General features: G+C 41.7%; 2 protein-coding genes across 5 annotated transcripts in view; one reads left to right on the forward strand and one right to left on the reverse strand.

The window, feature by feature from the left end:
* Positions 1-25893, forward strand: part of LOC120744179 (protein NLRC3-like) — a 121338-nt gene that overhangs the window by 60833 nt on the left and 34612 nt on the right. The window lies entirely within an intron of this gene.
* The window catches only part of lrp6 (low density lipoprotein receptor-related protein 6), a 46936-nt gene that overhangs the window by 15879 nt on the left and 5164 nt on the right, over positions 1-25893 (reverse strand). For 2 of the 4 annotated variants that reach the window (XM_040048243.1, XM_040048245.1), the window contains exons 2-8: positions 25394-25790; positions 7782-7979; positions 7504-7700; positions 6321-6455; positions 4240-4636; positions 3787-3958; positions 51-267 (exon numbers count right to left, since the gene is read on the reverse strand). In XM_040048243.1, the coding sequence (XP_039904177.1) occupies positions 51-267; positions 3787-3958; positions 4240-4636; positions 6321-6455; positions 7504-7700; positions 7782-7979; positions 25394-25790 (1713 nt within the window). The remainder of the gene's footprint in view (positions 1-50; positions 268-3786; positions 3959-4239; positions 4637-6320; positions 6456-7503; positions 7701-7781; positions 7980-25393; positions 25791-25893) is intronic. The other 2 variants (XM_040048246.1, XM_040048244.1) reach the window with 1 other exon arrangement.

The following is a 25893-nucleotide window of genomic DNA, read 5'->3' on the forward strand; positions in this document are numbered from 1 at the left end:
AATGGGGAGGTTTATTTGCTGCAGACCAGACCATCATCAGCTGGACTCACCAAAAGCTTCATGTACATTCGTGGCCTTGAGGCCCATGAGGTCGGGTAGCTGGTCGATGATGAATTCTCTCACTGCGGTGCGTTTGTGCACGCGCTCGATGCTGCGCCGCTGCCAGTCTGTCCAATAGATGTAGTCTCCAAGCAGGGTGAAGCCAAAGATGTGAGGAAGCTTGTCCTCCACCAGCACCCGTCGCCCCGTCCCATCCATGTTCATCACCTGAAAACACAAGGTAAGAAATTATAGTCTGAAAGAATGGAGAAGAAGGAAGACATCAGGGGAAGAGGAAGAGCATAATAAAGAGGAAATATAAAGGAAGAGTATGAAAACAAAGCCAATAAGTGGAAAAATGGAATAAGAACGTAAAGACAAAGAGGAAGAAGTGAGAATAAAAAGAGGAAGCCAACCTCCAAATCAGAAGATAAGAAAGAGTAAAGAATAAAATGAAGATATAAACAAAATAAGGAGAAGATGAAAAGGAGGAAGAAAAAAAATGGGGATAAAATTTAAAAAATTAAATGTTATGGTTTGAATAAGAGTTTGATGTTTGCTGTATTAAAAGTGCTGACACCAGCAGGAAGAGTTTATAAACCTGCTTCCAATGCAGGTTGCCGCATTTCCAGCATGTTTAAACCAGCATCAAACTATAAACTGAAAGTCCATGTAGTCGCCAAGTTCCTGTAAAACAAAGGGATGAGCAGAGAACAGACCAGGTCGCATCACAGAACATTTCCTCTAGCCAGTGCTGCACAGATGGGGGCTGGGCAGACTCACTGTGGATACCGAGCATGCTCATAAGGGCTCAGGCGTCCTGGCAGCACATCGCAGAGCCACTAATTAGAAGCAACAGCCGGAGCAAACAAACAACGGCAGCATATGGGCGCCACATTTCCTCCTCTTCTTCTTCTTCTGCTCTCACACAAAATTTGACATCTCACTTCGACAAACAGCAGGACAGAGCGCTGTAAAGACCCACTCCACGGGACACAAGCACAGAAAAACTCACACATGAAGCTGCAATCAATTAAAACAGACTGAATTCACGTTACAGCCTCCACACACTGACACACCATCAGAGGAGCTCCAACACACCTCCATCAGCACCACCAAACATGATGCATAAGGACTGAGTCACTGCAGAAACCATGTGGACCCTCAACACCGCTCATTTTAGCCATTAATTACACTTAGCCAACAACCTAAACGACTTTATTACTTTTAGCTTAACATTTCAACCATCTGTGACTTTAATGATTCATCTGTTCATGTATACATCAATATTTTTAACTTTTTAATAATAACAATAGTAATAACTTTATTTATAAAGTGCTTTCAAACAAAGTGCTGTACAGCTATTTGAAAATAAAAAAGATATACACTAAGCCACTTGTCTTCAGCTCCTAACTAGCTTACTTTAAGCTAGTCATTTGTTAAATTAGATAAATTAAACTTTTTATCCAGCACGTTTAACATTCAAAAGCCAACTATTTACTACTATTAGTTAAATATTTATGTTCGACTGTTTCTAATAGTTTCTCTTTTAAATCACCAATTTAACCTGCATACTCATAACTTAGCTGTTTCAAGTGTTTATCCTTCAGCTAAATATTTTATCGGAGAAAATTTAACCTAACCCAGTTACTGTTTTTTTAATATCATTAAACTTCTGAGCTGTACGTGCAGGTTAATGCAGTTTTTTCCTGTATTCTCTTATATACACTGTTAAAAGTTCTTTGTGTAATTAAATCATGAAAAATAAAAGCTTTACATTTTCATGAGCCAGCAGACCAAAGCACAAAGAGTAAAGTGAGAGGAAGAAAAACAAAACATCGAACCCAAGACTCATTTTTAAAGGCAATTCTTTTTTTAACTGCAGCAGTGTTGGTGAAACAGGCGAACACACGAAGAGGAGTTCACCTCGATAAGATCATTTCTGAAACATGCAGGGAGGCTCAAAGTGTCAACAGAGACAAATATGTGAGGAATTTGCAGAAAAGAAAAAACAGTGAGGCCTGTAATCTGTATAGCGTCCTTCCACCTATCAGCGCAGCGTGGAGCAATGCGATTCGCTGCTCCCAGAACAGCCCCTGCGTGGCCGGCTGCCATCTTTCAAAAACATCTCCACACACTGGGCCTCGGAGGAACGTGGTGTATAAATATAAGACGAAGTTTCCATCCTCAGCCCGATGGCCTCAGCCAAAAGGTCTCCGCTGGTTTGGGAGTTGAGACCGCAGCGCGGCGACGGTTTCAGATTCTGGGTCTATTCTAAACAGAGCCAACCGCAGCTGGAGTGCAGGCCGCAATCGGAACCAGATGTGGGATCTCACCGCAAAAACTGGGTCCTCGGAGAAACCCGGGGGGGGGGCAGAGGCCCCTCTGCCGGGGCACTGCCATCAACACAATCCCTGAGGGGGGGGGTTTAAGAAGGGGTTCAGGTGGGGTCAGATGAAAACCAGAGATATAAAATCAGCTACAAACATGACAGCATGGCGTGAGGATGCAAACCGCAGAGAGAAAGATATCAGACTTTTACTTTCAGACCCAGCTGGACGGTCGACACCGAGCACAGCTGCCATGAGCACAAAGTTTCACAGCTCTGCGACGAACAGAGAGCTGAAGAGACCGTCCATTTGCAACGTTTCCTCTCACAGGAAAAAAAAAACAAAAACAAAAGGAAAAAAGAAAAAACAATAAAACATCAGCAAACCTTCAGGCAGCCATTTGAAAATAAAACTGTAAACCATTTTAATGTTCATTGTTCACTCTAGTCACTAGAGTGAACAATGAAAAACATTCAGAGCATAAAAAAAGCACTAGAGTCTAGTGCTTTTTTTATGCTCTGAATGTTTTTTTTATGCTCTGAATGTTTTTAGTAGAAAATAACGTCAGCACCAGATTATTTAAAAGGGCAATCAGTGAACGTTATTCTGAACGTTATATATTTGCTTGTACTGTTCCTTGAACGAGTCGCTCACAGTCACAAGTTTAGGGTGATTTCATGTTCAGTTCAGCTGTGGTGGTTTGAATATTGGGCTATTACCAAAAATCTGGCTTAATGGCAGAATCTGAGGTCAGATTTTTTTTGACAGGTTGAAATTATTGAAATTATTAATTTCTATAAATTTATAATGATGCTTCAAACAAAACCCAAAAAACAGCCCAAAATGAGTGTTGAGTCAGGAGAAGAACGACTTCACTGTCATTTTATGTTCAGGTCTACAACATCACAAACAGGAATCATAATTTCACAATAACTGAAATATTTATTCAACTGTTTAACCTGAAGTCCATGTTCCTCATGTTTTACCTGTGCCTGCATGTAAAGCACCATTACCACCAACAGAAAGCAGTAATGTACCTAACAGCTGTTTACCAGCTAAAATTAACCAACAGAACAAAAGCACTGCTAACTACAAGGCTGGATTGATCTAACAGTCCATAGTCAATATCCTTGTCTTTCACATATTTGCTTGACATGCCTGCCTCCAACACACAGATTATTTTACATACAGGACAGCTGGTGGCGTTTCGAGTGACCCTATAAGAAGACTTGAAGCTCTGTGCTGACAAAAACTAAAAGAACCTGTGTGAAAATGGTTCCCACCACCCTGTTTAAAATTGACAAAAGATTGAAATCATAAAGGTTGACTTTTAAGAATAGCAGATCAGAGAACCATCAGGGCACCAAGACTAAAGAATTCTGAGCATCAGAGTAAAATCTGGAGCTCAAACACAAACCTCGATCTTGTCCGTCTTGGCGTCTCCCCAATAGATTTTGCGTTCTTCGTAGTCGAGTGCAAGGCCGTTGGGCCAACCCAAAGACGTGTTCACCATCACCACTCTCTCCATCCCATCGAGGTCGGCCCGCTCGATCTTCGGCACATCACCCCAGTCGGTCCAGTACATGTACCTGAAAAACAGGAGGGGAAAAAAAACTTTAACCTGACCTTGTTGGTTTAAAGGAGTCAAACACCTGAACTTCTACAAAGAACATTTTAAAATGATTTCACAGAATTAAACTCTGAAGTTTTGTTTGCAATAACTCCAAATATGAGATTCAGATCTTTGAAATCTTCGATTGAAGCCTCATCTGAGAATTTTTAAAATCCTGACATATGCTTATAAATATTTTGTGCCTTTATTCAGATCACAAAACTCTCTCCTTTATTTTCTTCCAGATGTTAGACTCACCCAGCCACGGGGTCTAGAACGATGGCTCTGGGCTCATCCAGGTCCTCGGAGATCAGGATCTTGCGCATGGTACCATTGAGCCGGGTCACCTCGATGCGGTCAGTCCCAGTGTCGGTCCAGTAGAGGTTCCGGGCGATCCAGTCGACGGCGATGCCGTCAGGGTGGTCCACTTGAGATGTGACCACGAACTGAGCGTCGCTGCCATCCAGAAGGGAGCGGCGGATGGCCTTCACATCGTCATCGGTCCAGTAGACGTATCCCTCCACCGGGTCATAATCGATGGCAATGGCGTGACGGATGTTGTCCACCTGCAGGATGATGTCAGTGAAGTCTGGCATGTCAAGAGAGATTCGCCTCAGGTCAGTTCGCCGGGCGAGCAGCAGCATCTCCGACGCACCTGAGGAGGAACACATAGGTAGAAACAGGGTCAGAACATCATCACTCAAAGTTTTTTTTACAATTACATTACTGCATCACCTTTAAAAAGATGCCGATTCAAAGTAATGAAGATATCACAGCATTAGAGTTTCACCTAGGCTAGTACAGTATTCATAAAAATTGAGATCAGCAATTATCAACATACTTACTGATAATTTTATAGACCATCTATGGTGTCATAATAATAACACATTACAGTGGCAGCCTGAACCATTTTTCCATCTCAGCTTTCAACAAGTATGAAGCTGTTTGGTAATCCACCCACAGCTGAAAATATGACCCATGCAAAATTCATCCACTCTGGACCAAGTTTAGACCTCGAATACTGCAGAGAACTAAAACTAAGTGTGATCATTTTGGTCTTGAGTAAAACTGAAATGTAAAAACTGTCCAGTGAAAGTCTTTAGCCTTGTTTGAGACCATTATGTCTGCCTTCTTTAAAGTTAAAAGAAATGTAAAAGATATTTGAAGGTTTTGACATCTTACATATAAAGAGCAGTGTAAACCCTGAAGGGGAATGACTGCAGATCTGAATCCACCTGGTGAAGATTTTCTTTCTGTTAGCACACAGCTAATTAAAAACATGCACAGCAGAAATGAACCCTGGGGCTCTGTGTGAAGGACTTTTACTCGCAGTCCTGATATAACACCTGACTTCATTTCTTTAACATTCAGAGAAGTAACAAACATCGACCCTTCAGCTCACCCCCCTTGGCTGAAATGGTTAAACCCCAGCAGTGAAAGGGGGCATTGTCTGCAGGGGGATCATGTGATCCCGTCTCTCACAAAGGCCTCCCCGCCTTCAAAACTCCCATTGCTCTACAGGCGAGGGTTACTGAACCCGAAAATGTAAATAAAAGGAGGCAGAGGGCGGGGAAACGTCGGGCTGCAGTTCAAACGGCCGGCCCCGCTCATGGAGGCGGATTACCATAGCAACAACAGGTCAGCCCAGCACCACCTTCTGCTTGTACATGACTACGATGAAGAAGAGAAGGAGGAGGAGGTGGAGAGTGGGAGCGAGCACGTTATCAGGAGTTTTTAAATTAGAGGAAAAGCTAATGAGGTTTGGCACCAGAGAATCTGCCGGCTTCTCTTCAAGCAGGAACAAAAAGCTCAAACACACTAATGAATCCAATCTGCCTGCTCGGCCTGGATCCTTGTAAACAGTTATACAAGCGCGCATTTTGTGCTTTTTCCCTTTTTTCTGGGTGAAAATAAAAGATAATCTGCATGCGTCGACGTTGCTCACTGACGCACTTCAGGAAATATTTGGACTCTTTTTCTGTTTCCATTCGAGTGTTTCTGAAGCCAAAATGCACATTTTGCGAGTTTAATCTGACTCTCTGGATTATATAGACCTAAATATACACCAACCACCTCATTAGGAACACCTTTGCAATCTAAGGTAGCTGAGCTCTACCACAATTTCTTTGTCCTTATGTTTGTCTGCAGTTTTTGTTTTATTATTAGTCAAAGTCCAACTTTTGACTTTACTATTAAACCCAGACTAAAATGCTTCAGGTAAAAGACAAACAAAGAAACAAACAACAACAACAACAAAAAAAACCCCTGAAAAACATCGACTAAAAATTGACAGACTGCGTCAGGAACCGACAGACAATGAAGGCGGAGAGCGTTCTTACCGTCTCTGCAGGTCTTGCCGTCCTCCAGCAGTTGGACCCCGGTGGAGCAGGCACAGCGATAGAAAGGCCTGACAGGTGAGAGGAGGCAGAGGTGGGAGCATCCTCCATTGTTCAGGGAGCAAGGAGTATTCACTGCTACCACGAAAGGAAAAAAAAAAAAAAACAAGAAAAAAAAAATCCAGTTACCTTCAAGTTACAGCCTCAAAACTGCACTTTACCCTCAGCACGACCCTCAGGAAATCATTCATGTGTTCCAGATGACAGCCCTTATATCAGACACTAAAGGATAAACATCAGGCAGAGAACTGTGTGTTTGGGTGGTCTGCATGTCGCTACAGCAATGTGTCCAAGTTATTTCACATAACACAAGCAATTGTTTGGCATTTGTAATCATTTAAAAGTAAAAATGTGTTTTTCATTTTGAATACGTAAAAGTCCACTTTTAAAAAAAACAAAAAATTGACATATAGAGACCTCGCTTGTTTTAAATGATCTTTTTATGTTTTAATAAGATCATCTTCACTGAAAATGGTTTTAATGACTCTAACAAGGTTCCTGTGCACTTTTCAACAACAAATCAAGGACTTTTTAGGAACAAAACACAGAAATCTAAACAGCATTTTCACAGTACAGTGATACCAAATCTGTCAGTGCTTGGCTTTTTAATTAGTGCCACATGTTCTCAGTGAGGAAACTTTGCTGTTGTTTGCCTTGAATTAACACGGCCAAGCTATTGTTTGCACAAACCACAACACCTCGTTGGGGTTTTTAAAGGATTTTCTAGAGCTTTTTTTTTTCCTGTGAATAATTTAACCCCAAGTATAAAAATACACAAGACGAGGAATCTGATTGTGTTTCAGATTCTTTATCAGAGAGCCAACAAAAACATTTGTGCATCAATCCGATGAGGTTTGCTGCAGCTGGAGCTTCACAGACTCCACATGTTGGATATTCTCACATCTGGATGGAAGGATGTGCCTCTGTTCAACACCTGATGGGCTCTGTGCTCTCCACAGCCTGAAAGAGGACTGTCTGATCACAGATGAGCACAAGTGAAGACTGAGGAAACATGCAGCTGTTAAACACATCTGCAGAGAAGCCTGGTTTGTTCTTTTCAAAGCTCAGATTCTTACCCGAGTGAGTCAGTGAACATGTCGGAGGGGATGAAACTGTCTGGACTCACCGGTGGGTTGTCTCTTGGTGCTGAAGACGTGGATGTCCATGGGAGAGAAGATGTTGGAGTGGACGACACGCTGGCCACCTCCCGTCTGCTTCCTGCATGAGTGGATGGAGTGGGTGGTCCAGTCAGTCCAGAAGAGCGTGTCCTCAAACAGAGTGAGGGCAAACGGGTGAGGCAGCTCACCTTTAACCACCACCTCCCTGAAAACACACAGCATGTTACGGTTTTGAAAAAAACTCATCACCCAGCTTCAAAAAACCTAAAGGTGGCGCTGCATGTACCTGAAGGAGCCGTCCAGGTTGGAGCGGTGGATGAAGCTGTGCTTGGCGTCAGCCCAGTACAGTTTCTGCTGGCTGTAGTCCAGCGTCAACCCGTTGGGCCAGTAGATCTCCTTATCGATGATCATGGAGCGATTTGTCCCGTCCATGCCCGCCCGCTCAATCTTTGGGATCTCGCCCCAATCAGTCCAGTACATGAAGCTGAAGACACAGAAAAACGACCATCACAAACACACGAAACACTAATCACTCCACACTAAACAGCGTGCCCACACATTGAGAGACAAGTGAAATTCACACATCACACATGCACCTCATCGTTTTCCACAAACTACTGCAGAACCAGCACAGCTCTCAGCTGTGCAGTAAAAGATGGGTTTTTACACACAGCAACATAACCTACAAGTTTTGACTTTTTCATTTTAAACCATCATTTTCATGAAATGAGACAATGATGGTCAGGCAGTACAAATTTTAGAGAACCTAAACATCATCTTCCCTCCCTCCCTGCATTACATCATTCTCCACTGCAGTCCGCAAACTACTGGCTGTTATCTGTTATTAATCTGTGCAGCGGTTTCTAAATAAACTACAGGAACATCTCAGCTCCAGATAAATGCTATTATCTAGAAACCACCGAGGATACGTCCTTCAGAGGTTTTATTGTAAATATCTGGTAGTGCGGCTGAGTGAACGCAGACTGTTGGGAGTGGAGCTCACATAAACAGAATGATGGATGCTGGATGTCCCTGAAACATTTGGATGTGTGATCTCTGTCAGCAGGCCTGAAGGCCTGTAGAAACCACAGTTTGCAGGCAGGGGGCTGGTATTTGATTTCCAGCCTCTCAGACATACAAATAGAATATTCTTCATCAGTCCAAATAAGCTGAACTTTTTCCACTCTCTCTCTTTGGTAAAGCCTCAATATAATGAAAAAGGGATACCCAGGGGTGACACCATGTACCAAATCTAAATATACTACTTTTTAGAAATTTTCTGGTAATATAATATAATGCAGTGTGTGATTGTGTCCTCTGTTATTTTTAGGTAGCTGTTGTCATCGTTAAAGTTTTCCACTGTTTTTACTGCTCGCCAGGTTTAGTCCAGGTCGACTCACCTATGAGCAATGTTGGGCTGAAGATTGAGATCAGATTAACTCTACCACAGCTGATTAAATCACGAACAATACCATCAAACTCTGATTAAACAGTTTCTTTTTTTGAATAATCAGTGGGGTTTTTTTTTGTGGTTTCAGGCTGCTTTGTGAAAGAAAAACTGTTTTAATGTGCTCTCCCAGAGTCCAACAGCTCTAAAAACCATGTCTTCCTCACATGAAGCACACATGTGGAGGTGTTATGAGGAAGGCGGGGCTTCCTGCTGTGCAGCTAATTCTCCTCTTTGTTTGCCTTAATTACCATCACAGCTGGACAGCCTCTTTTTCCTCCACCCAGATCCCACACCTCAATCTCAAACCACCTCCCCCCACAGCCCAGGCGGGGATGGAGAGCAGAACAGACCCCTTATCCCTAGACTCAGGGCCAAACTGAAATCGAACATCAGCAGATCCAAAGAGGCTGATGGAAAACTCACAGCTGGAGTTAGAACCTCTGAAGTTTGAAAACTGTAACCGGATCCTGAAAGTCTTCACAGAGGGAGCTCACTCAGATGTTACTTTGAGTTCGTGAGCAGCTCAATTTTCCAGGAAACAAATTGTAGGTGTGAGTGATCGTACAGCAAAGGGGCTGTGATAAGAAGAAGCTAGAACAAAGCCGAAAGAAAGGAAAGTGGGATTATTCTTGCGGCTTCATATTTATTCCTAGAATCTCTGGTTGCCTCGAACACCCTGTTGACCAATTTCTATGTGACGGACTTGTGTATAGTACAGTGTACAGTACTTACAGTGCATATATTCACACTTTGATGCGATTTAATTGACTGAAAGATGAAAAGAAGCCCACTGATCACACACTAGCCTAGCTGATTTTTCGCCCTCAGCTTTAAGGCTTATACATTAATTCCCATCAATTAACTGGATATTTGGGATAACACTTTCACTGTGAGTCAGTCTGATGAGTAAACTGACACACAGGTGAGCCATAAAAGGAAAGTACCGTCACTTCCTGTAACTTCATGTTTCTGAATGAAAAACTGACCCAAAAACGGAGCTGCTGGGCCTCTCCACGTAATCCCATTCAGACAAGACAAAAGCTTGAACTGATAGCCTGCCCAGCAGCCTTTAAACGCAGCAGCTGGTTGGGTTTCACTGCGAACAAAGCGGCAGCGGCAGCGGCCAGATGAGCCGTTGGCTGTGACAGGCCGGCACCGAAGGGTTTCAGTATCTCTTCAAATGAAGAGCTGCATCCTGAGACGGCACGAGCAGCAGCAGCAGCAGCAGCAGAAGCAGCAGGTAGGACTTCAGAGCTCTGAAACATTCAGGGTGTGTTTTTTCCTCCCTGAACAATGAGGCCCCGGCCAGGCAGAGAGGGGAGAGAAAAGCTGCAGTGAAATGCCGAGCACACAACACATCCCCTCACCACAAGAGCTGCATTGTGTTTGGTACCTGATGCATTAATCATCCCGGTTGAACCGAGTCCAGCTCTGCGTTCCACCGTGGATTTGAAGAACCAGTTTTCCTCAAAGACTGTGTTGCTGCAACACAATGAACCCGACTGCAGAAACACTCACTGCTTCACTTCACCAGAGAAACTTTATTACAAACACTAAAAATGTCCCTCTTTGAAGCTTCTTACAAGCAGCTGTGAACTGAATTCCTGCAGGGTACAGTTTTTAGCATTACAGAGTAACAAAGACAACTGCAACATCTTCAGACTGTAAGGAAGTCAATCTTTAATGCCCAAAAACTGTAAATAAAAGACGGATGCAGGTAGAATAACATTTCCAGGTAAAGCGTTTCAAGAATATCACCAAAGCTGGAGCCCAGACGTCTTGCGCCCTTTTCTTCAATGCGAACTTTTGTCTTTTTCACAGTGTTTTTAAAAAAAAAAAAAAAAAAAGGACCCGCCTGTCGCCTGTCTGACTTGTTTAAAGATGAGATGATGGTTTCAAATCCTCTTTGAGGGGCTTCAGACTGGGGTGTAAAAGCACAAAACTGAAGTAAGAGTTATAAGAGAGAGAGAGATACAGATCATCTGATGGAGGAACTATGAATAGAGAAAAAGGTTATACAACTTGATTCACTTCCTTTTCGTTACCAAAAACTAGTTCAAGGTTAGGCACCAGTTTTAAAGTGCTTCTCAGGAAAATTACAGATGAAACAACAAACAAGTCCAGCTACAATCCAACACCATCCACTTCAAAATTACAGTGTGTCCAACATCATTTAGCATTTGCCTCATGACATTAACATACAGAAACAGCTTTCTAAGGCATCAGCTGACTAATGTCTTCTAGGCTTTGAACTGAGATAGAATCACAGATAAACAAGTGTCTCAAAGAGCCTTTTGGTTCCTTGGAAACTTTCCATCTTTAGTCTATGGAAGTACAAGATCTGACTTTTTCCTGCTTTAGAAACAAAGGTCACTGTGCTGGAGGACATGTTTAAACCCAAGAAGGTTTCTGGAACTTTATTCTTTTTTTTTTTATACTTGACACCAAAATCTAGTTCAAGTTTAACTATTGGCTTTGGACCACAAACTAAAACTGCCTCAGGGGAAACTTAAATATGGGCCAATGAACAATTCCAGCTGAAGTTTAAAAGCTTCTACCTTAATATTTTGTTGGTGTTGTCATGAACTGGTACTGTCACAAAATTGGGGATAAAACAAGTCCAACTAGAACCTAAAATGGTCCACTGAACTTTAGTGCAGCCCTCATCCTTAACACATCCAACTTTTAGTTCCTTGGAAACTTCCCAAACTTCAAGCTGCTTGAGACGTCATCATGTTAGGAAGTTTAAAGAAGGTTTCCCAGACTTTATTCTGTCCTTAGCCAAAAACTAAAAGATGTACAAGTCCAGCTAGATTTTAATGTGTCAGTTCGTATTTTGGCACAAGATAACTCGACAACAGGTTTTAATGCATCTTTGCATACCTTCAGACTGAGGCAGAAATACCAATAACAAAGAGCTGAAGGTTTGCTGGAACATTCCTAAACTGCGGTCCCAGGAAATGAAAGTTCTGGCAATTTGGGGTGCTTTAGGGGGGGGGGGGGGGGGGGAAATCATAGAGGTTGCTTAAAAGACGTTGGACATTGGAAAATTAAAAGATCCTGGAACATTTCATATTCTTTAAATCTTCAGAATTACTATAATCATTTTTATAATGCAGTCATCAGCCCATCACATGTGGAGGGAGTTTATCTGTCCAAAAGCTCACGGCTGAGGGGTCTACCTCCTCTCTGCAGAAACAACATTTTCTCCCCTCATCCATGACTGAGTGGAGCTGGCGTGTTGCTGCTGCAGTACCTTCGTCTGGCTTAGTAACCGCTGGAAAAACAAAACAGCTGCTGCGGCAACAATGGGCCTTTGTGAAACGCACGCAACCAAACAAAACAAGAGAAAACAGGGACGACTGCATTGGAGAAGGAGCCTCAGAGCGCGCTGCTGCCGAGCTAATGAGACGCACAGTGGGGACTGCGGCTGATTAAATCAGAAGCTGCTGTCGTTGTTTTACTGGAGCGTAATCACAGCTTTGTTCAACACTGCTCTTCATCCTGCCAAGTGTTCCTCATTCATGTTGGGAGCGTCATCAATCAGATCACATCCATGTTTAACATTTAAAACACGTTTCCTCCATGTTTCAGCCTCTGTCTGGACCAAATTCTGCCGCTTTCTCTCAAAACACAAGACAGTAAAGCTGAAAAAACGACCTTCAGTTGATCCTCACTTCCTCTGATTAAATGTTTGTTTGTCTGCACTTGGCCATATTTTTTATGTTCACAAGACGTGGACAAAAATAGAACATCTGCACACACTAGCTTGGCTCAAAGATTCAGTCGGTGTGTGCTGTCATTTACCTGTTTTTAACCCGGCATTGGTTATCAAATCTTGACATGATCAGTTTTCTCAACATGTGGCTGTCTGTGTTCACAGCAGCAGAAAGAGGATGAAGGAAAATATTCAGTTTTAGTCACAAAACCAGCCGATTACCATCTGTGAACGAGGTGTACAGACTTTAAAATAATCACCTGTCCTGTTCACTGGATTCTGCAATAGTCTTTTATAAATTACTCTGGATTTTAAACATGCTGGGTAACCTTTTCCCAGATTAAATGCTTTTTATATTCAATGTTTGAACAGACTGTAGCATAACTTAAAAACTGAGATGTTCCTTGACTCTCTGGAGGCCTCAAACAGCTTGCAGACTTTTATGTGAAAGACTCTGGATGAATTTAAAATCCAAAGGATGCCTCTCCTCTACTGCTAGCATCATCAGTGAGCAACACTAGCTAACCTTAGAAACGTAGGTCTCTAAACATCAGCGAGTGAAGAGCTCTGAGCACAACACAAACTTCACTCATGGTCAGAACTAACAGTCAGCACGTGGGTCGTTACAGTAACGGCCGGTTAGTTGTAACTGGGTGGCACAGCATGTTTCTGACACTGTTAGCTTCATCATATCCAGGTCATCCTCCCTAACATTACTCTGAAGCTCAGGTACACAGTGTAAACTCTGCTCTGGAGAATCTTGAAATGCTCTGACACCGCTGAAAATAAACAGATGAACACTCGTAGTTTTCTGTTAATATCCAAGTGAGGCTTCGGAGCCAAAGGCAAAGTGAACAGTTGTTGGCAGAGTACTCCAATAACCCGGTTTCATCAGACAATCATCAGACAAACAACTCAAAAACAAACCAGACAAAAACAAGAGTGGAGCTCAGAGTGAAGTATCAGAGAGGGATCAGCCTCCTGCATGTGCCAGCGGCTCGGCGAGACTTTTATCTCCAACACAGCGGTGGATCAAACAGCGAGCGGGAAGAGTTTCCATGAATAGAAACCCAAGAGAGAAGAGAAGGGAAGACGGTGAGAGGCAGCGCGACGGGCCCGGATTTAAATAAAACTAATGAATACATTACAGGCCTCTTTTATCTGCACCCTAATGGATTTACATCGTAATCCAACCTCTCCCAAGAGGAAGACGCTGGCAGCACTGGGAGAGGAAGAGAGATGATGAAGGACAGGAAGAGGAGTGAGTGCTGGCCATGACAGTGTCGAGGCCGCGAGCTTTGGCGATGAATTAGGATCAGCAGGTGGAAGATGCTCAGGCAGAAACATCAAACTTCAGGAACACAGGAGAGTTTGAAAGAGCCGTAAAACCCATTTTAACAATTTAAATCAATTAAAAAAAAAATTTAAAAAAATTAAAAAAAATTTAAAAAAAAAAAAAAAAAAATCACCTTTCAAGCAAGAAAGCTGCTAATTGTCGTCTGTTTTAGACCGTAAAGTGGGAATTATTTCCAAACAAGCTTTTGTTAAATTATTTTTATTATTTTCTATTTTTATTAAATTCTGCAGTAAACTCACAGGCACATCACCCTGAAGACCACAGTCTGTGTCCCGTTTGGACCTTTGTGTTTTACACTTCATCTTTTTGTACTTCCACTTTCAGTTGCTGGTTAGGTTTAGGAAAGGCTTGTGGTTTGGGTTTAGGCCACAGCCGTAATCTTGTACATTGCAAAATGAGACGGTCCAAGGGCAACAGCCCCGTCTCACCGACGCCAACGCAGGACACTTTGTGGGTAAATGAAACTTTCAGAAAACTGCATTATTTCACACCCTGGGAGTAGCCGAGTCCTTCCTGGCTCAAATGGGGCTCTGATGCTTAACATATTTAACAGAAATCTGCTTCTTCCTGCCACGACTGACTACCTGATAAACAAAATGTCGATTACATTTAAGCAAATAACTATACAATTAACAAACCAGCAGATTATTAGTATTTTTCATTTTCCTTTTGCTCTTTAGTGGGTGCCAAAAATAGAAATACACAGGAAAAAAAAACCTCACATCCACCAGTTTTTAAATGATCCTTAAAAAGAAAAAGAAGAAAAAAAGTGTCCCGACAAAAGGTTTGCACACTACTAATCTTTCCCACCATTTACAACAGTGTCTGAAAGTGCAGTATGAAGAGTGTGTGAAACTGCGTGCTGTATACCAGAGCGCAAAGTCTTCCCAGCCTCTTGCCTGGAAACAAACCATCTTGCAAAACTCATATACTCGTGCTGTGCCATACGAGAGAAAAAGTAAGAAGTAGGATGACTAAAGCAGGGGCCTATCATATCACTAAAGACAAGGTCGCCATCCCATTTTTTGCACAAAGTACTAGATGATGTACATCTACAGCTGTATGTTAATAAAAGTCCCTTTGTGATATCTGGGACACGTAGCTTTCAGGGCTCTAGAGTGCAACCAATTTGATTTGATCACACATGGGACCTAATTTCTCAATGGTGCGACTAAAAAAAAAAAAATTAAAAAAAAAAATCCTAGTTGTGACCAGGCATTCGAGTAAAAATAAATAAATAAATAAATAAAAAATTCTGTCTCCGTGTGTGTTCAACAACAGCCACATATTATGCACATATTGTGGTCTAAACCAATCAGAGATAGTCAGGGGAGACCTCTCTGATTGGCCGTGGTCCAGATATCCTGTCAGCCGGTGCAGGGGGATAGACAGAGGTGACTAGGTGCTGCAGGTTTTGTCACTCTCCAGCAAAAATTCACTGAACCAGCAACAAAAGATCAAAACTACACTTCGCATTTGATAAACATAGTCATCAATTCCCTCTTACTTTTGCTGTTTTGCTTCCACCACGATAAAGCTCACACTTCCTGCACAGCTCTCTCTCTCAGTGTACTTCAAGAACAGTTTCCCATCTCAAATCTCTGTTTTCTGCATTATTTATTCGCTTATTATCCACCAGTCTAACGTTTACAGCAATGTTTGCTGCTGTTTTTTTTTTCCTTCCCAAAAATGACCTCTGACAAGAAAGCCTCAATTCTGCTGTTCAATGCGGAAGAAATGTAAACTTTTTAAAATGAAGCTAAATTGCAAAACTCTCAGCTGTGTCTCTAATAAAGCCTATGTAACTTTGCTTTGGTTTACTTCAGCAAAATCAGGTAATGTTCAAAGTTCATGCTTTTCTTCCGTTTTTGTTCTACTGCACTTTCAAGACAGTTATCTGCTATAAAAGCCATGCTAGGAAAATCTCCTTCATGTTTATCTGTGTTTTATCCTCAGTTACTTTGACAAAGAGGCATCTGCTGTGATGCTTACACTTCTGATGAAGTCTCACAAGTGTCAGTACTGATCAGTGATCAGAATTATAATATTTGTGACTCAAAACTGAATCGAATTGAACAGGGAATCGAATCGGGGACCGAATCGAATTGGGATCTTGTGAATCAGAATCGAATGAATTATAGAAATCAGTGACGATACCCAGCCCTAGTGAGTAGCCTAGGCCCGAGAGAAGTGGATGTAGCTGTGGGTAATAAGAAAAGATGAAAAGAAAGATTGATAACTTTTTTGTGAAGTAAAGCCTGATCCATCTGAAATTCATAGCCAGTCCTCTGACACAGAGCCATAAACCTCTCAGGTTATGTCTAACACTGGTCCGGAGACGGCATCAGATAATGAGCCACAAACGATCGACTCCGAGCCAGAGCGCACTGAAAGTAAAAGGGGGAAAGTGTATACATTTCAAAGACAGTGGCTTGACCAGTTTCCCTGGCTAAGATAGAGTAAAGCTGAGAATATGATGCACTGCATTTACTATCGTGAGTGTGGAAAGACCATGGCCAGCAATACTGCATTTGTGACTTTGAATTGAAATACTTAAAAAACACAGTGTATCCAGAAAACACATTATATGCCACGATAAATGCACTGCCCAACTGTCCCCTCTCTCCACTGCCTTTCAGGGGAGGGCAGCAGCAAGCAGTTCATTAAGTTTAACATTGCCTACAATATTGCCAAAGCACTTTAAGCACAAGCACTTTTTCCAGTAGCTTATCTTTCCTGTAGAACTGTGTTCCAAATAAAGAAATTTGTTTTGACAAGATTCTTAGTTAATCATTTACAAATCAATTGTCTGTATGGACAGCAATTTAAAAAAAAAAAAAAAAAAAAAAGGGGTGAACATGTGAAAGTGCAATGTTAAGCGATGCAGCTGAAAAATTTGGGTGCGCCTAACTCTTGTGCTGGTGCACATAAGAAAAAAAAAAAAGTTAGGCGCACCAGTGCAGCCATGGCAATAGTTAGTCTAGAGCCCTGGGTTTGACTAAGAACTGTCTTTTTTACCCCTTACTTATGGGGTAAAAAAATATATACATATATCGAGATCAGAGGTCAGTAATTTGCACCAGAGGTACACTTCAACTGTGAGAGACAGAATGTGAAAAAAAAATCCATGAATCCACATGGTAGGATTTGTAAAGAATTTATTCGTAAATCAGGGTGGAAAATAAGTATTTGGTCAATAACAAAAATACAACTCAATACTTTGTAACATAACCTTTGTTGGCAATAACAGAGGTCAAACGTTTACTATAGGTCTTTACCAGGTTTGCACACACAGTAGCTGGTATTTTGGCCCATTCCTCCATGCAGATCTTCTCGAGAGCAGTGATGTTTTGGGGCTGTCGCCGAGCAACACGGACTTTCAACTCCCGCCACAGATTTTCTATGGGGTTGAGGTCTGGAGACTGGCTAGGCCACTCCAGGACTTTCAAATGCTTCTTACGGAGCCACGCCTTTGTTGCCCGGGCGGTGTGTTTTGGATCATTGTCATGTTGGAAGACCCAGCCTCGTTTCATCTTCAAAGTTCTCACTGATGGAAGGAGGTTTTGGCTCAAAATCTCACGATACATGGCCCCATTCATTCTGTCCTTAACACGGATCAGTCGTCCTGTCCCCTTGGCAGAAAAACAGCCCCATAGCATGATGTTTCCACCCCCATGCTTCACAGTAGGTATGGTGTTCTTGGGATGCAACTCAGTATTCTTCTTCCTCCAAACACGACGAGTTGAGTTTATACCAAAAAGTTCTACTTTGGTTTCATCTGACCACATGGCATTCTCCCAATCCTCTGCTGTATCATCCATGTGCTCTCTGGCAAACTTCAGACGGGCCTGGACATGCACTGGCTTCAGCAGCGGAACACGTCTGGCACTGCGGGATTTGATTCCCTGCCGTTGTAGTGTGTTACTGATGGTGACCTTTGTTACTTTGGTCCCAGCTCTCTGCAGGTCATTCACCAGGTCCCCCCCCGTGTGGTTCTGGGATCTTTGCTCACCGTTCTCATGATCATTTTGACCCCACGGGATGAGATCTTGCGTGGAGCCCCAGATCGAGGGAGATTATCAGTGGTCTTGTATGTCTTCCATTTTCTGATGATTGCTCCCACAGTTGATTTTTTCACACCAAGCTGCTTGCCTATTGTAGATTCACTCTTCCCAGTCTGGTGCAGGTCTACAATACTTTTCCTGGTGTCCTTCGAAAGCTCTTTGGTCTTGGCCATGGCGGAGTTTGGAGTCTGACTGTTTGAGGCTGTGGACAGGTGTCTTTTATACAGATGATGAGTTCAAACAGGTGCCATTCATACAGGTAACGAGTGGGGGACAGAAAAGCGTCTTACAGAAGACGTTACAGGTCTGTGAGAGCCAGAGATTTTCCATGTTTGAGGTGACCAAATACTTATTTTCCACCCTGATTTACGAATAAATTCTTTACAAATCCTACCATGTGAATTCATGGATTTTCTTTTCACATTCTGTCTCTCACAGTTGAAGTGTACCTCTGGTGCAAATTACTGACCTCTGTCATCATTTTAAGTGGGGGAACTAAAGGTTTGGGCGACTATTGACGATAGGCTGACGATAGCCTCAGCCTATGGTCGATCACGGTTTTGACTACGTTTAATTAAAAAAAAAAGAGAGAGAACAAAAACATTTTAAATAAAAAAACCACAATGGTGAGGAGGGAAACAAAGAGCAACTGGCATCTTTTTTTTCCACTATACAGTGGTCCTTCGTTTATAGCAGGAGTTACATTCCAAAAATAACCCGCGATAGGTGAAATCCGTGAAGTAGCCAACTCTATTTTTTACAATTATTATACATGTTTTAAGGCTGTCAAACCCCCTCACTACACACTTTATACACTTTTCTCAGACAGGCATGAACAATTTCACACTTTTCTCTCTTTTTGAAACACTCTCAAAGTTCTCAAAGTGTTTTTCTGTCGACCTCGACCTAACAACACATAAGTCAAAAATCAAAACGTCTCTTCCAGGGAACATGAAAAAAAAAAAAAAAATCTCTGGTGTAAAGTGAAGTCTTTTCTGCTATTTGGTGCATCTCAAATAAATACACCAAAACGTATTTGACAGAGACAAGCACATTTACTTTATCAGGTTTTAGCAATTTGTTTAACAATATTACCAGCGGTCCTGAAAACGCGTTCTGAAGTGTGCTTGTGGCTGGTATACACAGCTATATGTGTGACATCAATGTGAAACGTTTTTCATGCATTTTCCACCAAGCCAGTGGATCATCTTCTCCGTCTACAGCCTCCACACTGAGGTAATAGTTCATTTCTATCTGCGCCTTCTCCTCCAGTGTGCAATTTGGCAATTCGTTCATCCATGTTTGGACTTCTTCTGTGCTCTAAATGCACAAATCAGTCCGTGCATTATTACATTGCTCCGCCCATCAAAAAGCTTGCACATTCGCGATTATATCGCATATCGTTAGTTACTGGACTGACGATTTTTGGTTGTAAAAATTTTTTTTTTTTTTTACATACCACACAACCTTAATACATACATATAGGGCTGCCACGATTAGATCGACTATCAAAATCGTCAACGACAAATTTAATAGTTGACGCGCCGTTTAAAGCCTTGTAAGATCCTGAAAGATGGAGGAATAAGTAGTAGGATTTAAGAGTGTAATAACAGACTGAAACAGAAGATGGCAGCACTGCATGTACAAGGATGCCAGCGGAGGATGCATTTGAAGCTCGATTACGTTACAGCGACGCAACGAAGGCTTTCCAAATTCGAAGACTTCTGCAAATGCAGCCGACAAATGCGTCCTACTTTCCCCCAGATTTGAAGGATGGGTCGGGTGAATCCTTTGTGGCCCAACTTATCCCAGAATTCATAGCACGGCTCAGCCAATTTCAGTTTCCAACAATAGCGGCAGCTACTTAGTTTTAATATTACTCTTTCTGGGTCACAAAATAAACTTTTACCATATTTTCAGGCAATAATGTAGCTGTGTAAACTTCAAATATCTGCTCAGTTTATCAAGATATCACATATTTGTAAAAGTGCTGCGATGTTTTCGGAGACATCTGTTACCCACCAGCCCGATAACTAGCCGGGGTTCAAGGCTCACTAGAACCGGCGAGAACAGCGGACTCCCGGCAAATCGTTTTCAAACCCCCCACGGTCTTTTGCTACTCAGGTTAAACATGATATATAAGGCACTTAGATAACTTTTTTCAGTGTTTTATTTGTTCCTGAGTAAATCCGTTTGGCTGAGATTAAAGTTACAGTTTTCACACAGCTGAATAAACATCAAACAGAAAACTGATTAAACCGAAGTGTGAGATGGTCGACAATTTACTCCAGTGTCCTGTTATATTTTAGATAGCAAGGAGCAAACGGCTGAGTTCATTAAACTCCACTGAGACAATCTGCAAATTTCATTAAAAGTTTAATAACCTATCATCTGCTCTTTATTTTTAGTTAGCACATACCTTAAACACTTCAAGCTGTAAGCTAATGATAGTTATATAAGCGCAGATGCATGCTGATGCAATAAGCTGTACGTTTTACATCCAATAGATGCATGATCTGATTAGTCGACTAATCGCAAAAATAACCGGTGACTAGTCGACTATCAAAATAATCGCTTGTGGCAGCCCTAATTATATATCACCATCCAGCTAAAAAATATCGAGATGTGAATTTTGGTCTATATCGCCCAGCCCTAGATAAGCATGTCCCACCAGATATCCTGCATTTTATTTGTATTTTTTAATCCATCTGAGACAAAGCAATGAAAATATTACTGGACAATCTTCTTGTTCTTATTTTCAAAGCTCAGCTACCAACCAGCTAGCTACCTTTAGACTGTAGTGGGGACGCCTTTTAACTTATTTTCTTAGTCACATTGTCTTAAATACAATAAGAAAAGAACAATAAGTAATTAGTAACACACTAACAACTAAGAGCATCACTACGATGCATCATTCTGTTAAGATGTATGTAACTTACTGCGCAAGTGTCCTGGGGGAGGCATGGCTGCGCACATTTGGGAAAAGGGGGCAGAAGTTTTGTGTGTGGGCTTTTCGGTTGTTGTAAAAGGAAGCTGTCCATTAAAGGTGGAATTCTAATGTCAAGTGTGAGATTATTGGACTATCAACTAGGGATGGAACGATCCGATATTACATATCGGTATCGGTCCGATACTGACCTAAATTACTGGATCGGATATCTGAGAGAAATAAAAAATGTAATCCAATCCATTAAATATCACGAAAGCACCTCACAAAACTTGCGACATGGCATAACTCAGCTCATAACCTTAGCAAGTCCGAGCAGTATGCGTCAAGTGATAGAGCGGCTGTGGCGTGCGAGACCCGTCGCCGGTCTGGTTGAGCATTTGGAGCCTCGCTACCAAACCAGCATTTCATCTCCGAGAAAGTTATCCCAGAGAGAAGTAAAGCAAGTGTGCTTTACAAACATCTCAGAATGTTTGTAAAGCATTCCCACGTTAAGCTTAACAACCAATATATGGAGCGACTGCCTCTTCTCTCCCCCTCTCCTGTTGCTACTTCAATCATGAAACTGATCAATGATTGGCTGATCAGCTTTTCTGTTGCGACTCCCGTCTCTCTTGTTAGTTTTTGGCCCATTTTGCACCAGAAAGAGGAAACCAGCAGCTAAACAACAGAAACAAAAATTAGAATTTATTTAATGTTTCTTTCTACTAGGGCTGTGCGATATGACCAAAATCTCATATCCCGATATTAAGACATCTATCGTCCGATAACGATATAAATCACAAAAATGTAACATTTTCTCTAAATTCTGTGAATCTCGGGCAGCTCGAATTGTGTGAAGTGTTTCCAGCTGGGCGTCGCGTACCTGGAGTCGAGTGTTTTAACTGATGCATGAAACTATATATTTTTAGACATAAGTTGTAACGGCCGCTGTTTTCTTTGTGAGTGTTTATTACACAGCGTGCTGCGAGGAAAAGCCTGTTTTAATGTTTGAGTCTAAGGTTTATTTTTTAGCACCTGACGGCTCTTTTTTGCTTCTCATCTGTAAACACTGTGCATCTTTCACGTGATTCAGTTTATTTTGAAAAGTCTCAACAGGATCTTGAGCTTTATTGTGAAAGGTTTATGTGGAACAAGCAGACATGCAGTGGTTTTACCATCGTTGTTGCTCATGACAACACATAAAAACAAACGCTTGTCTGTCTGTAGTGTGGTTATATTAAATGTAAGAGAAAGAGAGAACTTTAAGAAATTAACTACAGTGACCATCAAAATAATGAAAAAATATTGCCGTAAACTGTTTATTTTGCGACACCACGAAACAAACGATAGCGTAAAATGAAACGATAGACGTTTTTATATCGTCATCCGATATATATTGTTATATCGTGCAGCCCTAATTTCTACACCAGGATCCTTTTTACACAGCTGACGGCTGGTAACTGTGCAGGGGCGGGTCTAGCAAAGTTTTGCCAGGGGGGCAGGTAGGGCTTTAACAGGGAAAAGGGGGGTACAAAGAAATACTTTTCTTTCTTATTCTCATTTAAAATGTCTAGCTTTAAATAAATAATTATCTGAATCTTACACCCAAAGTTTTAATCCGATGTAAAATGTATAGAAGTCCATTACTGTATATAGTGACTATTAAGTCTAATATGCCAGGGCTCTCAAAATTTCAAAATCCCTGGTAGCCCTTTGGGCAGGGACTCTTCAGTTTTTGGTAGCCCAAAATAAATGTAAGTAGCCCGAATAAAAAAAGAGAGCAATTTTTTGATTGATGTTTTGTTTCCTTTACAATATTATACATTAAAGTATAATATTGTAAAGGAAACAAAACATTAATCAAAAAATTGTTGAAAAACAAATTACAACATTGTATAAAAATTACAATCATCAACTCAAATACTTGGTTCTAATTGAACAGAAATTTCTATGAACTTGTAAGAACTGTGTAGGACATGAATCAGTCTGTGTCAGATCCTGAATTTGAAATTTCCACTGAAGTCACGGGTAAGAGACAAGTTGAACCAAGATCTAGGCCATTTGCTTTTTGAAGTTTGCAAAGACTGCTAAATTTTGCCAGTGGTAGTTCACTCTTTGCAACATAGTACGCTGTTCTAAACAGATTTTTCAGGTTTATTTTTAGTATGTTATTTGCAATTGGTGTTTGTTCTGGGAAAGATATTGCAGACTGAGCAATAATGCATTTCTTGCATTTCTCATGGGTTCTAATGGGGGCCTTTCTTAAAATGACTGGTCCCAGTAACAAAGGCACTTGTCGACTCAGAAATCGAGAGAAAACCAACGACACACCCGGCAGAACATCATGTTATGTACACGGGTGCACATAAGTGGTCCGCATGTGCGCATTCGCTGTCAAAATAAAAGACGCGCACCAGATAAGAAGTTGCAAAGCACTGTTTTTGTCCGCTAGAGTGGGATTTTCACGGCACATTCCGCACCACATCTCTGTGCGGTCATCATTTGTTTGAAGCCAGCTCACCTCCTGCAACCACTTTTCCGAGAATACGTGCTTCTTTTGTGGTTCGGACTCCTGACATTTGTTTGGAGGTGGAGGAACACCAAAGTAATTGCTTAAAGGAGCTTCTTCGACATCTTTAAGAGTTCTAAACAAATGTCTGTCCTCCTCCAGAAAATCTTATGTATGCAAACACGCGTTGCAACTTCATATCTTGTGCGCGTTTTTTTTTTGTTTTTTTTTGACAGCGAATGCGCACCTGCGGACCACTTATGTGCAGCCGCGGTTATATAGCTCGTCATATTGCAGCCACAGAAATTCTTTTGTCCATGAAACCACAAAGCTGCACTTTCTTTTTGCCTTATAGTCTGATTTGTCATAACTTTTACATTTTGTGGTAAGCTTTTCTTTGGCTGTCACTTCTTCACCCTGACCTGTCTTATTTGGCTCAGCAGAACTAAAATATATATCCTGCTGCTTTTACACACACACACACACAGCTCAGCGATTCTCTACGCGATCAACCTCTCATATGTTTAAGCTTGCTGCGGGAGATTTCACTTGTCATGTTTGCATAGTAAGCTAACAATTGATAAGACGATGTCAGAGGAATTGGTGCGCAAATTATCATCACTCACCAATTAGTACGGTCGCTCTCTACACACAGTTCGCGTGATTGCAAAGTGAAAGCAAAAAACAAGCGCAAATTCAAACGCGATTTCAATATGTCACATATTGACAGTGGCTCATCGATGCCAATGACATAATTACCCAGCTACATTTCCGAAAGAATGCAAAAGCATTGACATATATTTTTCCTTCCTACAATAGCCCGACGGGCAGGGCAGAGATAGATTTTGGTAGCCCGACTGGAAAGATCGCTAGCCCCGGGACGTCGGGCTAGCGATTTCGCAAGCCCTGTATGCCCTAGTAAGCTATAGTATTTTTTCCTTTGGGAAGGTACCATCTGTGTAGTCTGCAATTCTGTTGAAGAAAGATGTTGAATCTATTTAATTATTGTAGAAAAATAATTGATTTCTGTGCATTTTTTTTTTTTTTTTTTACACATGCATTGAATTTAAGTTGATTGCGTCGTTTAAGCATCACAAGTCGGAGGGTGGGGGGATGGTTGCCTATTTTTTTTGCCGGCAGTTTACAACCCTATTAGTTAGGTTGTTTAATATTTCTGCTAAGTACTCTTTAAATGACCAGAATAGGGATGATGGTGTAGGTTTAAGTAAATTAGATTGATCAGTATTGCTGAACTATGAAATATTTTGGGTGCAGTGTATTTTTTGCATACAGGTATAACACAATAGCTTTAGTGTTTTGTTTTTTAAAACTTGAGTGTGAACTGTGAAGTGTGAACAAAATGCAGCACGATATTTAAAAAAAAACAAAGTTTTATTCATTAAAAAATACACTATATCGGATTCATATCGGTATCGGCAGATATCCAAATTTATGATATCGGTATCGGTCATAAAAAAGTGGTATCATACCATCTCTATTATCAACATGTCCTCCCCAAGAGGACAATGAATCACCCCCTCCCACAAAAGAGAGATAACAAAAAAAATCCTCAAGTGTTGACCCAACCCCCCCCCCCCCAAAGACCAGCTGCTAACATTTTGGCCTAAAGGGGAAGAACCAAAAATGCCTTTTTCAGACAGAAGAAATTATTATTAGTTTGAACTAGGAATCATACAAAGCTCCAAGAACAAAAACAGAGCTGGAAAGAAGCAGATCAGAGTAGTGTAACATCATCTGCCAAACCTCAGTAACCTTCAAATGGATCAAGGATCAACTCGGAACCAAACCACCAGCTACATCCTGACATTCTTCTCCTGCAGGCCGGAAACCAGCCAGATGATCAGACTCACCCTCGTTCTGGATCCAGGGCGATGGCTCTCGGCTGGTCCAGCTCCTGCCAGAACAGAACCTTCCTCAACGATCCGTCCAGCTCAGCCACTTCAATCCGATTGGTTTCTGAGTCTGTCCAGTAAAGTTTACTCCCTAACCAATCACACGCCAGTCCATCTGGGGAGGCCAGACCTGATACCACCGTCTCCAATGCGCTAGCCCCCGACTGGTTGAAGAAGGTGCGTTTGATGGCCTCCTCGCTCACATCACTCCAGTAGATGAGGCCCTTGGAGAAGACATAGTCCACAGCTGCGGCGTCCTCCAACCCTCCAACCACCACCGTGGCGTTAGCCTTCTCATGTGCCGCATCCACGAGCCGAAGATCTCGCCTATTCGCATATAGTAATAGAGGCTCACCTGGAAGACACGGAAATATCATTAGGATTGCACAAATCAAAAAAACAAAGATATAAACATAGTTTTACAACATAACTGCCCTGAACCCCCACCGTTTGGATGT

Source organism: Simochromis diagramma, unplaced genomic scaffold (assembly GCF_900408965.1).
Source record: "Simochromis diagramma unplaced genomic scaffold, fSimDia1.1 OVJJ01000557.1, whole genome shotgun sequence".
Classification (NCBI taxonomy): Eukaryota; Metazoa; Chordata; class Actinopteri; order Cichliformes; family Cichlidae; genus Simochromis; species Simochromis diagramma.